This window comes from Zalophus californianus, chromosome 8, assembly GCF_009762305.2.
Source record: "Zalophus californianus isolate mZalCal1 chromosome 8, mZalCal1.pri.v2, whole genome shotgun sequence".
NCBI lineage: Eukaryota > Metazoa > Chordata > Mammalia > Carnivora > Otariidae > Zalophus > Zalophus californianus.
This window is the reverse complement of record NC_045602.1, coordinates 125,525,992-125,537,935: the sequence shown is the minus strand read 5'-3', so window position 1 is coordinate 125,537,935 and position 11,944 is coordinate 125,525,992. Positions and strand designations below refer to the sequence as shown.

The window sequence follows — 11,944 nt, the reverse complement described above, 5'->3', positions numbered from 1 at the left end:
CAGGGTGGGCAGGGGATTTCCGGTTACTGGAGCAAGCTGCCGGAAGCAGCTCAGCGTTCAGTGCGGGTCTCCTCGTGTCCGTCCGGCGCCGCGTCCTGGCCGGCAGCAGGTGAACCCCATGTCGTCCCCGCAGGCTCCAGAGGACGAGCAGGGCGGCGGCGATCCCCCCGGGGACCTCGGCAGCGTCCTGGTTGCCAGCGTGCTCAACCTCGAGCCGCTAGACGAGGATCTGTTCAGGTAGCCGGCCGCATCTGGCTCGCCCCCCGCCCCCATTGGGACAGAGGTTTCTGATCTCAAACTGCCGCCACTGCGTTGCCCCCTGCTGATAGCCCCCTGGACGAGGATGGACTCTGTGCGGGATGCAGGCTTTGCAGCGATTGAGAGAGAACTTGTCCCCAACAGACCTGCCCTAGCTGCCCTAACTTTCTCCCTCTGTGCGCCAGGTCTGCTCAGCCCCGCCACTAGGAGTCCCTAGCAATCTGGGCAAATAAAGTGGTGGCCTGAGATAGCTTTCTCCGCAGCCTCCCTTGAGGAGTCATGTCCCTGGGGGAGCCAGCCCAGAAAGGGTGGTGACTTGTCTAAGTGCACTTGTCTTAGTGCACGCAGCTGATCAGGTTTAAAACTTATAAGCAGCTCCTTGCACATTCACTGTCTTTTTCCTCTTACAGACCTCCTTCCCTCCACCACTTGGACCTAATAGCTCATTACTCTTTCTGAGGCCTGAGCCAGTTTTCTTCCAGATACCACTTACATGCTCTCGGTAGCTAGGGATTTAATGGTTTTGGCCTTCATGGTTCCTACTGGCTTTTCAGAAGCAATCTTAGGTGTTAACTTCCCTTCCCCCTACTTAATGAATTACAAATAACTTCCCGCAGGGCTACCTTGGAATGCATTATATTACAAAATGCTAACCTAGGGCTGGACTGGGCTGGGCTCAGTGGTAGAAAGCTGGAGTTTCACCTCTGGGCCCTTAGTTTCTTCATCTGTGCACTGAAGGGTTAGACTTGAAGCTTCAGGGCTCTTAAGAGTTCTAGATCTAGTTCTTGGAAGCACTGGACTGTCCCAGGTTGAGAGGTGTAAGTGGCAGGCGTTAATGCGGTCTGCCCCCAGCTCTTGGGGTTCATCTTAGTCCCCTAACGGCCTTGAGAGGCTTCTGCCTTATCCTGGAATACTGCAGTGGAAGAAACACTGGACTTGGGGGCAAAAGATGCAGATACTGCTCAGGATTGGCAATATTTGAGTTTTGTGACCTTGCTCAAGTCACTTTCCCTCTCTGATTCCTGTTCTCTTTGTGTAAAATAAGGGGATTGGTTCCTTATCTTTAACTGAAGTCCACAGAAGGGTTGGGCAGTCTTGAAGGCCCTGAAGTTATATGTATGTTGTATGCAGAGTAAGGGTATTTGCCTGGGAGAAGGGTCCATGGCTTTCACCAGATTTCAAAAGGATCCCAGAGAGATCCTTCCCTATAGGCTCAGTGATGGTTGCAGGATTTGGCCCTGTGTTCAGCCCAAGTATTTCCTGCTTTCCCCTTTCCCCACAGAGGAAGACATTACTGGGTACCTACAACCCAGCGGCTGTTTGGGGGTCAGATTGTGGGCCAGGCGCTGGTGGCTGCAGCCAAGTCTGTGAGCGAAGACGTCCATGTGCACTCCCTGCACTGCTACTTTGTACGGGCAGGTAAACTACCCCCTCCTTATCCCCAACCCAAGCCTAATGGCCCAGCAGCCACTTCTTCCTGCACCCAGAGGTGGGGGGGGCTGACTGAGGAGGGGGAAGGGGAGGGAAGAAGAGGGAGACTATTAGTTGATTCCCTTCAGGGGACCCTAGAGAAGAACAAAGCCTGGGGCCAAGAAGAGTGTTGGACCTCACACCTGAGATAACTGAGTGCGTGTTGATGTGAAAATGTTGGGGTTCGGAGCAAATGGTCCAGAAAGAATTCTTGAAGAAGTCTTCGATGCAAAAAGGTGGTTTTGTTTGTTTGTTTTTAAAGATTTATTTCTAGAAGCGGGGGTTGCCTGGGTGGCTCAGTTGGTTAAGTGGCTGCCTTTAGCTCCCGTCATGATCCCAGGATCCTGGGATCAAGCTCCACGTTGGACTCCCTGTTCAGTGGGGAGTCTGCTTCTCCCTCTCCCTCTGCCCCTCTCCTCCGCTCTTGCTCTCTCTCTCAAATGAAGAAATAAAATCTTAAAAAAAAAAAAAATAGAGTGTGGGGCTGGGGGGCGGGCAGAGGGAGAGGGAGAATCTCAAGCCGACTCCCGGCTGAGCATCCCTGAGATCCTGATCTGAGCGGAAATCAAGAGTTGGATGCTTAACCAACTGAGCCACCCAGGTGCCCCCAGAAAGGTGGTTTTACTAGAGCATGGGACAGGACCCGTGGGCAGAAAGAGCTGCACTGCGGTTGTGACCAGTGACTGATTACACTTTGAAGTTGGGAGGGGGTTAGGGACAGCTCAAGCCTCCAAGGTATTTTGGAAACAAGGTTTCCAGGACCTTGAGGGGGCTAGCTATTGTTAGGAAAAGATCATTTATTGCTGTCTAATAAAACCTTAGTCATGAGACTCTTCAGATGTGTATCAGTGGACCATATGCTTGGAGGATGATTGCCAACATGCATCTTGGGGGGTAGAGATAAAGGAAGTTTCCAGAGGAATTTCTATATGTTTAAAGAAGACTTACAGGATCCTGGGGGTGGGTGGGGTGGGTCGGTATAGCTAAGATTGCCTTTTTGCCCAGCAAAGTATTAACATTGAGGCAGCTGAGTCTCTCGAGGGACGTCACTCTACCTGTTTCAAGGACTTGTCAGTGGGCTGTAAGTAGTAAGGAAATTTAATTTTTTCTTTGACCTTTGTTTCCCACGTCACTTGTTATCTGGGGTGAAATGATATAAGATTTGTTGCTTAACTGGTCCTGCAGGTTTTTTGTTCATTCTTTACACACCTTCTGGTGCCAAGCACTGTGCTGGATCCTCAGAGGGGTGCTGTCACCTCTGCTAGGAGTTGGGCAGTAGGCAGCTTGTCTTGGAGAAGAGAGCACCAGCCTGGAAATCAAGAGACCGTGGGTCTGGTTTCAGCTTTGCCACTATCTCGCCAAGGGATCTTGAGTGAGGTTACCACCCCTGTCCCCCGTCCCCTATCTGCAGCCAGGCTTGGTTCCATCCCACATGAAAACTGTAGAAGGGGAGGGTCCTGGACTGTTGCTGGTTTTCCATAGATGAGAACTATCATTCTTTTTAAATGAGGAATTTGTGGGAATAAATAAAATTTGCATGATACAGAGCATAGCTCTGTACATTATCTTGTTTGGCCCCTTGTAAGTCAACCCGACGGGTGGGCGTTCCTGCCAGCATTCCACCGGAAGAGGTTATGGAACCAGCTCCTGAAGTGCTCAGGGAGGCAGAGCAGGAATTAAATCTGAGTGTGTGTGTCTCCAAGCTCCACACTCTGCCCTCCTCCTCTGCTTTTCTCTTTCACTCTTGGGAGGTAATTCCAAACCATGGGAGAGCTACCAGGTTTTGGGGGAAGGACCCTTTTCCTCGGAAAGTCTCCATCCAGGGGCATCATGGAATGAGGCACGTCCATGCTACTATTTCAAAATAATCAATCATTTGTGTCCCAACCTGCTTCTTAAAAGACTGGAGTTTTTCAATATATATTGAATAATTGGCAGCTATTACAGGCCTATTAAAATAGAAGTCGGGACAGGAGACTAGTAGTAACAGGATTTGGGAGAAATGATTTTGTTAAAAAAAAAACTAGGCTAAGACATATTGTTGCAGTTTTATAAAGTTCATTCTGAGCTTCCTGGCAGCAAGGCAAAAAGGGAAGCTGTCTTACAAGTGTGAGACGTGACCTCCGACCGGGTCCAACGATGATATTTCAATATTTTTAAATAAGAGATGCTGGGATGGGGGGTGGTTGTCCTTGGCTATTTATCATATCAATTCTTTTTCTAAAAACCAAGGATAGAATGATAGTTTAATTTTTTGTGGTCTTTTTTTTTCCCCCCAGGTATTTCTCTAGAGATGTAGAAGAATGTAGTACAGGAGTCATCTGACTTGGGATAGGTTTAGAGCTTGGCAGATCAAGAGTAGAGTCATCAAACATTATTCTGTAAAGGGCCAGATAAAAAATATTTTATGTTTTAGAGAACCTGGCTGGCTCAGTTAGTGGAGCATGTGACTCTTTATCTCAGGGTCAGGAGTTCAAGCCCCACGTTGGGCCTGGAGCCTCCTTGAAAAAAAAAAATTAGGTTTTGAGGGCAAAAGCAAGAACAGAAAATATGTGAAAAAATGGTGGCTTGTGTGTAGTTAAAAAATGTTACTAATGGCATCAATTTCCTCATCTATTCAATGGGGAAAAAAAACCTTTCATAGCTATTGTGAGACCCACTTGAGAAAACCTGCCTTCGTGTCCTTTTTTTTTTTTTTTTTTAAGATTTATTTATTTTAGAGAGCCTGCTGGGTGGGGGGAGGGGCAGAGGGCGAGAATTCTCAAGCAGGCTCCCCACTGAGCGCGGAGCCTGATTTTGGGGGCGGGGGAGAGCTCAATCTCAGGACCCTGAGATCATGATCTGAGCAGAAACCCAGTCAGAGGCTTAATCAGCTGAGCCACCCAGGTGCCCCAATCTGCCTTAGTTTCTAATGCCACCTGGTACCCATCAGTAGGTACTCCACAACTGTTTACTCTGTTCCTTCAATATATTCCAGGGCCTACCTGCACTGTTCCAATAAAAATGTCCAAGAACAGGTCTGGAACTCATTCACACTGAAAGGTAAATCACTAGTAACTGGAAGTACTATGTTTTAGCTACAGCCGAAGGATTAGAATAGAGCCTTTTTTCTTTTTCTTTTCTTTTTTTAAGATTTTATTTATTAGAGAGAGTGAGCATGAGCAGGGGGAGAAGCAGAGGGAGAGGGAGAAGCAGACTCTGCCTGCTGAGCAGCAAGCCCAACGTGGGGCTCTATCCTGGGACTCCAGGATCATGACTTGAGCCAAAGGCAGATGCTTAAGCGACTGAGCCACCCAGCCACCCTGTGTTTTTTTTTCCAAGTTTGTTGGGAGGGAAAGGAGGGTTCCTTTCCAGCCCCTGAAATCAGATTGCACACGTTAACTATTTCCAGGATCTGGACTCTTGGGAAGCCCTTCCTAAAGGCCTTCAACCTTGAGCCCCCATTCTGATAAAAATGCCCCTTTGGCAATGCTGGCCAGCAGATTGCGGAGCAAACCAGCCAGCTTTGGATGGTGATAGTTTTTGCTGTTGAATGAGCCTCCAGTGCCTGGTTGGCTCCCCATTTGGATGATGGTGGAGGAAGCAACACTTCTTGAGACCTGCTTCTTTGATCTGAATATTGAAAGTCATACCCAAGATGTCTCACTGCCAAGGTGCAAGAGTTCTCCAACATCGGCCTGAATCAGAGAGACACTGAAGGACTTCAGGGACACCAAGGAGACTCTCTCCTCCTAAAAACCCTCCTGACTGATTTGTTGAGGGCTAGCTAATAGGCCTCAACACAGGCCTATTCCATCCTGCCCTGGGGCTGCAGACACCCAAAAGAGAAGGGCCAAGTGACAGTTGTTTGCATCTAGGATGAAGGGACTGACTGACAGCAGGCTTTTCCTGAGAGAATGAACAGTCAAACAGATAATGGCCAGACCACATATAAAAATAGAACTCTGGGCTGCCTGGGTGGCTCAGTCAGTTGGGTGTCTGACTTGGTTTTGGCTCAGGTCATGATCTCATGGGTCGTGAGATCAAGCCCCGTGTCGGGCTCCGCACTCGGGGGAGTCTGAAGACCTCCCCTGCCTCCCCCCCAACAAAATAAATAAATCTTAAAAAAAAAAAAAAAAAAAAAGAACTCTGATCCACAGTTGGCAGCAAGCAGCCTAGGAAGCCAACCTGCTGTCTACATGTCAGACCTGTAGGAGGAGGTCAGGCCACCATCTCTGGCAGCCAGTCCAGGAAGCCGAACCATAGCCCCTGTTACCAGTCAGCCCCAAACACCAGAGACTTGATTAATAGCTAATAGCTTCCCCGCTTTTGTCCCCACTTCCAACTTAGGACCAACCAGAGAAAGCCAAATGTGCACACCTACCCAATTACAGAGGCTGCCCTGCCTCTAGTTAGCTTCCCTGCTTCTCCCCATGGCAGCAGCCTCCTGTCGTGGCACACACTCAATCATTTTTTCACTATAATGCTTTCCCGCTCCTCTGCCTGCCTTTGAGTTTCTGCCAAACGTAAGTGACGGTGACTGACTCCCTTGCTATACTAAACTTGGAACGAATAGCTTTTGCTTGTTCTGAAAAGGTGCAGGCCAGAGTTGTGGACCTCTGATCTAGAAGATTAGTACTGGACTCCATGACAAGATCCCAGTCACAGATGAAACCAGACAAAAGCTGGGATTATTTTCTTTAACAAACACATGGGACACTTACTGCATGCTGGACATTATTCTAAACACTTTACAACTATGACTAATTGAATTCTCCTTAACATCCTCAGAGGTCTAAGCACTGATGATCCCTATTTTACAGATGAGTAAACTGCTCAGAGATTTTCCCAAGGCCACACAGCTAGTGAGAGGTGGCCGGGCCAGGATTTGAATGCAGGGAACGTCCCGCTGCTCTGTGCTGTGGAGAGGGCAGGTTCTGGTATTCTCGCGGCATCCCTAGTCCCAGGGCTGTCGCAGGCCTCAGTCAGGGGCTACCGAGCAGAATAGGGAACGAGTAGCGGAGGTGCCCGTCCAGCCGTGGTGATGATGACTGCTCACATGGGGCTCACTTGGACTCAACGTGTCACTTGTGCCTGCCGCAGGGGACCCCAAGTTGCCGGTGCTGTACCAGGTGGAGCGGACGCGGACAGGGACAAGCTTCTCGGTGCGCTCCGTGAAGGCCGTGCAGCATGGCAAGCCCATCTTCATCTGCCAGGCCTCCTTCCAGAAGGCTCAGCCCAACCCCGTGCAGCACCAGTTCTCCATGCCCAGCGTGCGCCCACCCGAAGAGCTGCTGGACCACGAGGCCCTCATCGACCAGTATTTAAGGTGAGAGAGCTGGGAGGCTCCAGGACACCTGCAGTTGTCACCTGGGAGTGGGTCACGGAATCCTTTAGTGGGTCTTGACTGGCATTTTAAAAAATGCAGATATTGGAGCATCTTGTGTGTAGTAAGGGTAAGCCCCATTTTGTGAGTCCTGTGTGTCGGTTGTGTGTGTCTGGTGTGTGTACCTGTGCGCACGGGCAAGCGTGTTGCGTCATGATGTAAATGCAGAGCTTCTGATTCGGCCGGTTCAGGTACTGTTACAGCTTTACTGATTGTTAAAACATGGGAACACTTCTGTGATCACTTGGTACATACCTCTCCAGTCCCCGAGAGATCCCTCTCCTCCTTTGGGATCACTCATGATGAAGCAGCCTAGGAGGTAATGCCTGGCAGGGGTGACGGTCCCTGCTGCCTTTGCCTTAGTGTGTGTTCAATGTTTTGAGTATCACCTGGTGAAATACATTTCTTTTGGATCACAGCTAATAAAGTTGGGGAAAGAGCTCTGGGCCCCGACACAGGACAGAGCACGGATTCTGGCCGGGTCTGTGCCTCTGTTAGTGTTCCCCTGCTGTGTGACTTTGCCCGACTCCCCAGCTTCTCAGAGTCCTGCCTTGTCCAAGAATTGGGAATGGTCATGTCTGTCCTGCCTACTTCACAGCTGTAGCTAGGGAGAGCTCCCCTGTCCTGTGCTGCATGCGGGGAGGAGCAGAGTACTGAAGGGATAGATACGTGTTTGATCTTTTGGTAAAGGCCTGGGTTCAAATGTAGACTCTGTTTCTGCTAGCTGTGTGAGTTTGGGCAAGTTGCTTTCCCACTCTGAGCCTCTGCTCACAGGTACAAAGGGGGCTAATCATAATTCCTACCTCATAAAGCTGTAGGAGGATTAAATGTTGTAAGAGATAATAAGTCACTTCGTGACAGCTCGTGAATTGTAGTTATACCACTACTGACAGGAGTAAGCACAAAGCTTGGTTTCAGAGCTCACAAATGTTCGCTGAAAGGAAAGGAGGACATTGGTCTTAAAGGTCCCTAAATAGAGAGCTGTACTGTCCACCTAGGAAGCCACTAGCCACATGAGGCTCTGTTAAGGTAACGTTAAATAGAACGCACAATTCTGTCATCACACTAGCCACACTCCAAGCACTCAGTAGCCGCATGTGGCTAGCGGCTAGCGGAATGGGCAGTGCAGGTCCAGAACCTTCCCACCGTCACGTAAGGTCTGGGGGACAGTGCCTTAGAGGGTGGGGCTGAAAATGGAAACCCTGGTGAAGAGCACTCGGGGTGGCTGTCACCAGGGTGGAGGGGGCGCCCCTGGAGATGGGCTCCCCACTCTCCCCCGGAACACGGTCTTCCCAATTGCTTAGGGTTAGGTAGGTTGGTCCCAGTTGCGCAGCCTGCTTCCTGAAAGTTGAGAATAGCAAAGTGGATAAAAGCCTGAACCATGGAGCCGGACTGCTTGGGTCCACATCCTGCCTTCTCCACTTCCTGAGCAAGCTCCTTGAACTCCCGCTGCTTATTTCAGGTCAGTTATCAGGGGGGTAATGGTAGCATTATCTCATAGGGTTGTCGTGATGAGATAGTGTGTAGTGTATGTGAAATGCTTAGAAGGGTACCTCTGATAGGGTCCGCCTTGCTACTCTGAAGCGTTAGGAGGTAGGCTGCTGTCATTGTCTACGTTTTGCAGATGGGAAGAGAGGCTCAGCGAGGTTACTAACGTGCACAAGGTCACAGGGCTCCTAAGTGGCAGAGAAAGCATTCAGACACTATGCTCTTCTGCCTGTCAGACGGGAGGGGCGCGGTGGGGAAAAGTCAGGAGTCCCCATGGAGGAAGGAGGGGGTCACAGAGGCAGCTCAGAGAGGCTCTCCCTTTCCCCTTTATTTTCAGGGACCCCAACCTCCAAGAGAAGTACCGGGTGGGACTGAACCGAATTGCTGCCAAGGAGGTGCCCATTGAGATTAAGCCGGTAAAGCCACCTACCCTGAGCCAGCTGCAGAGCATGGACCCCAAACAGATGTTCTGGGTGCGAGCCCGGGGCCATATCGGTAAGAGGACCCCAAGGACTGGAAGAAAACACTTTTCTAGGGGCTAGGCTGGGACCTTATATGCCCTTTGTGGCACTGGGTGTGTTACTTTCCCCTCTGGGCCTGCTGTTCTTTGTTGGCATGATGGGGAAGTAGCTTCTCACCAGGACCCTGTCCACTGCCTACATGGAGATACGGGGGAGGTGACTGCAATAATCCCAATAGAGGCCCTTTCTGGGGAAGGCAAGGCACCTTTTAGAGATTCTTCTCCAGGACCCCTTGCTAACCACATGGCCTCTGTGCAAGCTGCACCCCTTAGAGGGCTCAGCGTGGGAGACAGGGAGTGAAGACTGGATTTCATACCTCACTTAGCCCTGCTCCTCTGCCCATCCCTGCCTCCTTTGTCACCTGTCACTCTCTCTCACACACACACACACACACACACACACACACACCACCCCACCCCCCCATCCCTGCCTCCTTTGTCACCTGTCACTCTCTCTCTCTCTCACACACACACACACACACACACCCTGTCACACACACACACACACACACACACACACACACACACACACACACACACACACACACACACACACACACACACACACACACACACACACACACACACACACACACACACACACACACACACACACACACACACACACACACACACACACACACACACCCCACACCCCCCCCGGGCCAGGTGCCCTTATGCAGTGAGCACTCTACACATCTGCATGGCAGCCCCTCTCTGCCCACCTCCCCGCAGGTCCTGAGCTGTAAAACCCAGCAGCCCAGGGCTGACGGGGCCCCCATGCGTTGCAGGGGAGGGCGACATGAAGATACACTGCTGCGTGGCTGCCTACATCTCGGACTACGCCTTCCTGGGCACGGCAATGCTGCCCCACCAGCGGCAGCACAAGGTGCACTTCATGGCCTCTCTGGACCACTCCATGTGGTTCCACACCCCTTTCCGAGCTGACCACTGGATGCTCTATGAGTGTGAGAGCCCCTGGGCTGGTGAGTACGGGGCCACGTGGGACAAGGGGGCTGGCAGGGTGTGGTGGGCAGGAAGCCTGCTTTCTCGGGTGATCCTGTGGGGCACTGCCCGTCACTTCCTCTCCTGCCCCCCTAGGCTCTGGCATTTTTTTTTTTTTAAGTTTTTTTATTATTTGAGGGAGAGAGTGAGTGAGTGAGAGAGCATGAGAGGGGGTAGGGTCAGAGGGAGAAGCAGACTCCCCACTGAGCAGGGAGCCTGATGCAGGACTCGATCCTGGGACACCAGGATCATGACCTGAGCTGAAGGCAGTCGCTTAACCAACTGAGCCACCCAGGCGTCTCGGCTCTGGCATTTTTGTCTTCAAAATGACAGCGTGAGGCTCGAGAGGGGACACCTGCTCAGCTGAATTTCTGTAGCATGCAGGGAGTGTCAGAGACCAGTTCTAGGCCCGGAAGCACTTCAGATTCTCTATGTGATCCTGGGCCAGTCTCAGCTCCTCTCTGAGCCTCAGTTTCCCCATCTAAACAAATAGGGTCACATGAGAGCAGTGGTAGCTGAATGTGGTGGCATGTCAGACTGCCAGTTGGGGGAGTTTTTTCAAAATAGATACTCAGATTCAACCCCCAAGATTTTGACTCAGGTCTTGGATGAAATCCAGGAAACTATTATTTTTAAGCAGCTCCCTGAACAATGGTGCAGATTAACCAACCTGGTTGGGGGTCAGGGCCCTCCGTAGTCTCTGAGGGCTCCGCTACTTGGACCCTCGTGGTACGCAGGGAAGCCCAGACGCGTTCAGCACTGTCTAGTCTCAGAGCCCTGGGCTCCTTTCTGGGGAAGCACACTTCAGATGAAGAAAGGCCTTGCTCTATAAAACAGGGACAAAACTTAAGGGATCCTCTCTTCAGGGAAGGGGGACTCTGCAGCATCAGTAATGTTGCAACACAGATCAGCAGCCTTGCAGTTAGGACACCTGGTTTGGCCAGCTCCTTATAGCTGAGTGCCTGAGGCTCCCTGTGTCTTCATCTGGAAAATGGGCCAAGGCCTGCTTCACTTGGCTACTATGAGAACTAAGAGAGCTCTACTCTGTGTAAGGGAGACCAGCAGCTCCCTCCAGAACCTTCCACTCAGGCCCAAGGCTAGCAAAGGAGTCTTCAAGCGGGGAGGGAGGGTGGCCAGATGTGATGGCCCCAGGTCCCCCCACCCCACCCCATTCGTCCTGGTAGGGGTGAGGATGGGGTTTTTTTTTGGTGTGAAATACCGCCCTGGAGGACCCGGTTTGATTCATTAGAAAGGGAACTGCGGGGTTTCCTACCACAAGTGGCCAGAGTTGGGGTGGATCTGCTTAGCCAAGCTACTGACCCGAGACTGCCCTCAGAATTCTCCCCGCTGTGAGCTTTCTGAGGAAGCCAGTAGATATGTGAAAGTGCTTTTAAACTGTCAAGTGGGATTCCCTCAGGAGTTCCCCCCAGGGACCATTCCTAGTAGGCTCATCACGCGGCACTTAGAGACTTGGGGAGGCCACAACACTCGATGTGCCCTTGTATGGGGCAGCCAGACCGGTTGCACCCTTTTCAAGAAGCACATTTGGTGAAGGAGAAGGCTGTTCTCACCCTTCCCCTCACCCACAGGTGGCTCCCGGGGGCTGGTCCAAGGGCGGCTGTGGCGTCGGGACGGCGTCCTGGCTGTGTCCTGTGCCCAGGAGGGCGTGATCCGAGTGAAGCCCCGGGTCTCAGAGAGCAAGCTGTAGCCAGAGGGACCAGCTTGGCCTCGGGCTTCAAGGATCACTCTTCTCCCCACCAACTCCGTACAGTTGAGGGCTGGGCTTTCTGTCCCCAAACCCAATAAAGAGACTAATACCACTGGAGCTGCTGGCCTTT

At 51.4% G+C, this 11,944-nt stretch overlaps 1 protein-coding gene across 2 annotated transcripts; it reads left to right on the top strand.

Moving 5' to 3' along the window:
- Positions 1-33: 33 nt before the first annotated feature.
- Positions 34-11,931, top strand: ACOT8 (acyl-CoA thioesterase 8). 2 transcript variants are annotated; one of them, XM_027620654.1, is made up of 7 exons: positions 1,538-1,677; positions 1,818-1,964; positions 4,706-4,770; positions 6,811-7,036; positions 8,919-9,076; positions 9,893-10,087; positions 11,696-11,931. In XM_027620654.1, exons 2-7 carry the CDS (start codon positions 1,903-1,905, stop codon positions 11,812-11,814), a joined length of 825 nt encoding a protein of 274 aa, XP_027476455.1. In that variant the 5' UTR covers positions 1,538-1,677; positions 1,818-1,902; the 3' UTR covers positions 11,815-11,931. The 2 variants fall into 2 exon arrangements, with proteins under 2 accessions (XP_027476454.1, XP_027476455.1); XM_027620653.1 differs by lacking the exons at positions 1,818-1,964; positions 4,706-4,770 and adding an exon at positions 34-237 and having other exon boundaries at positions 1,541-1,677.
- Positions 11,932-11,944: the final 13 nt, after the last annotated feature.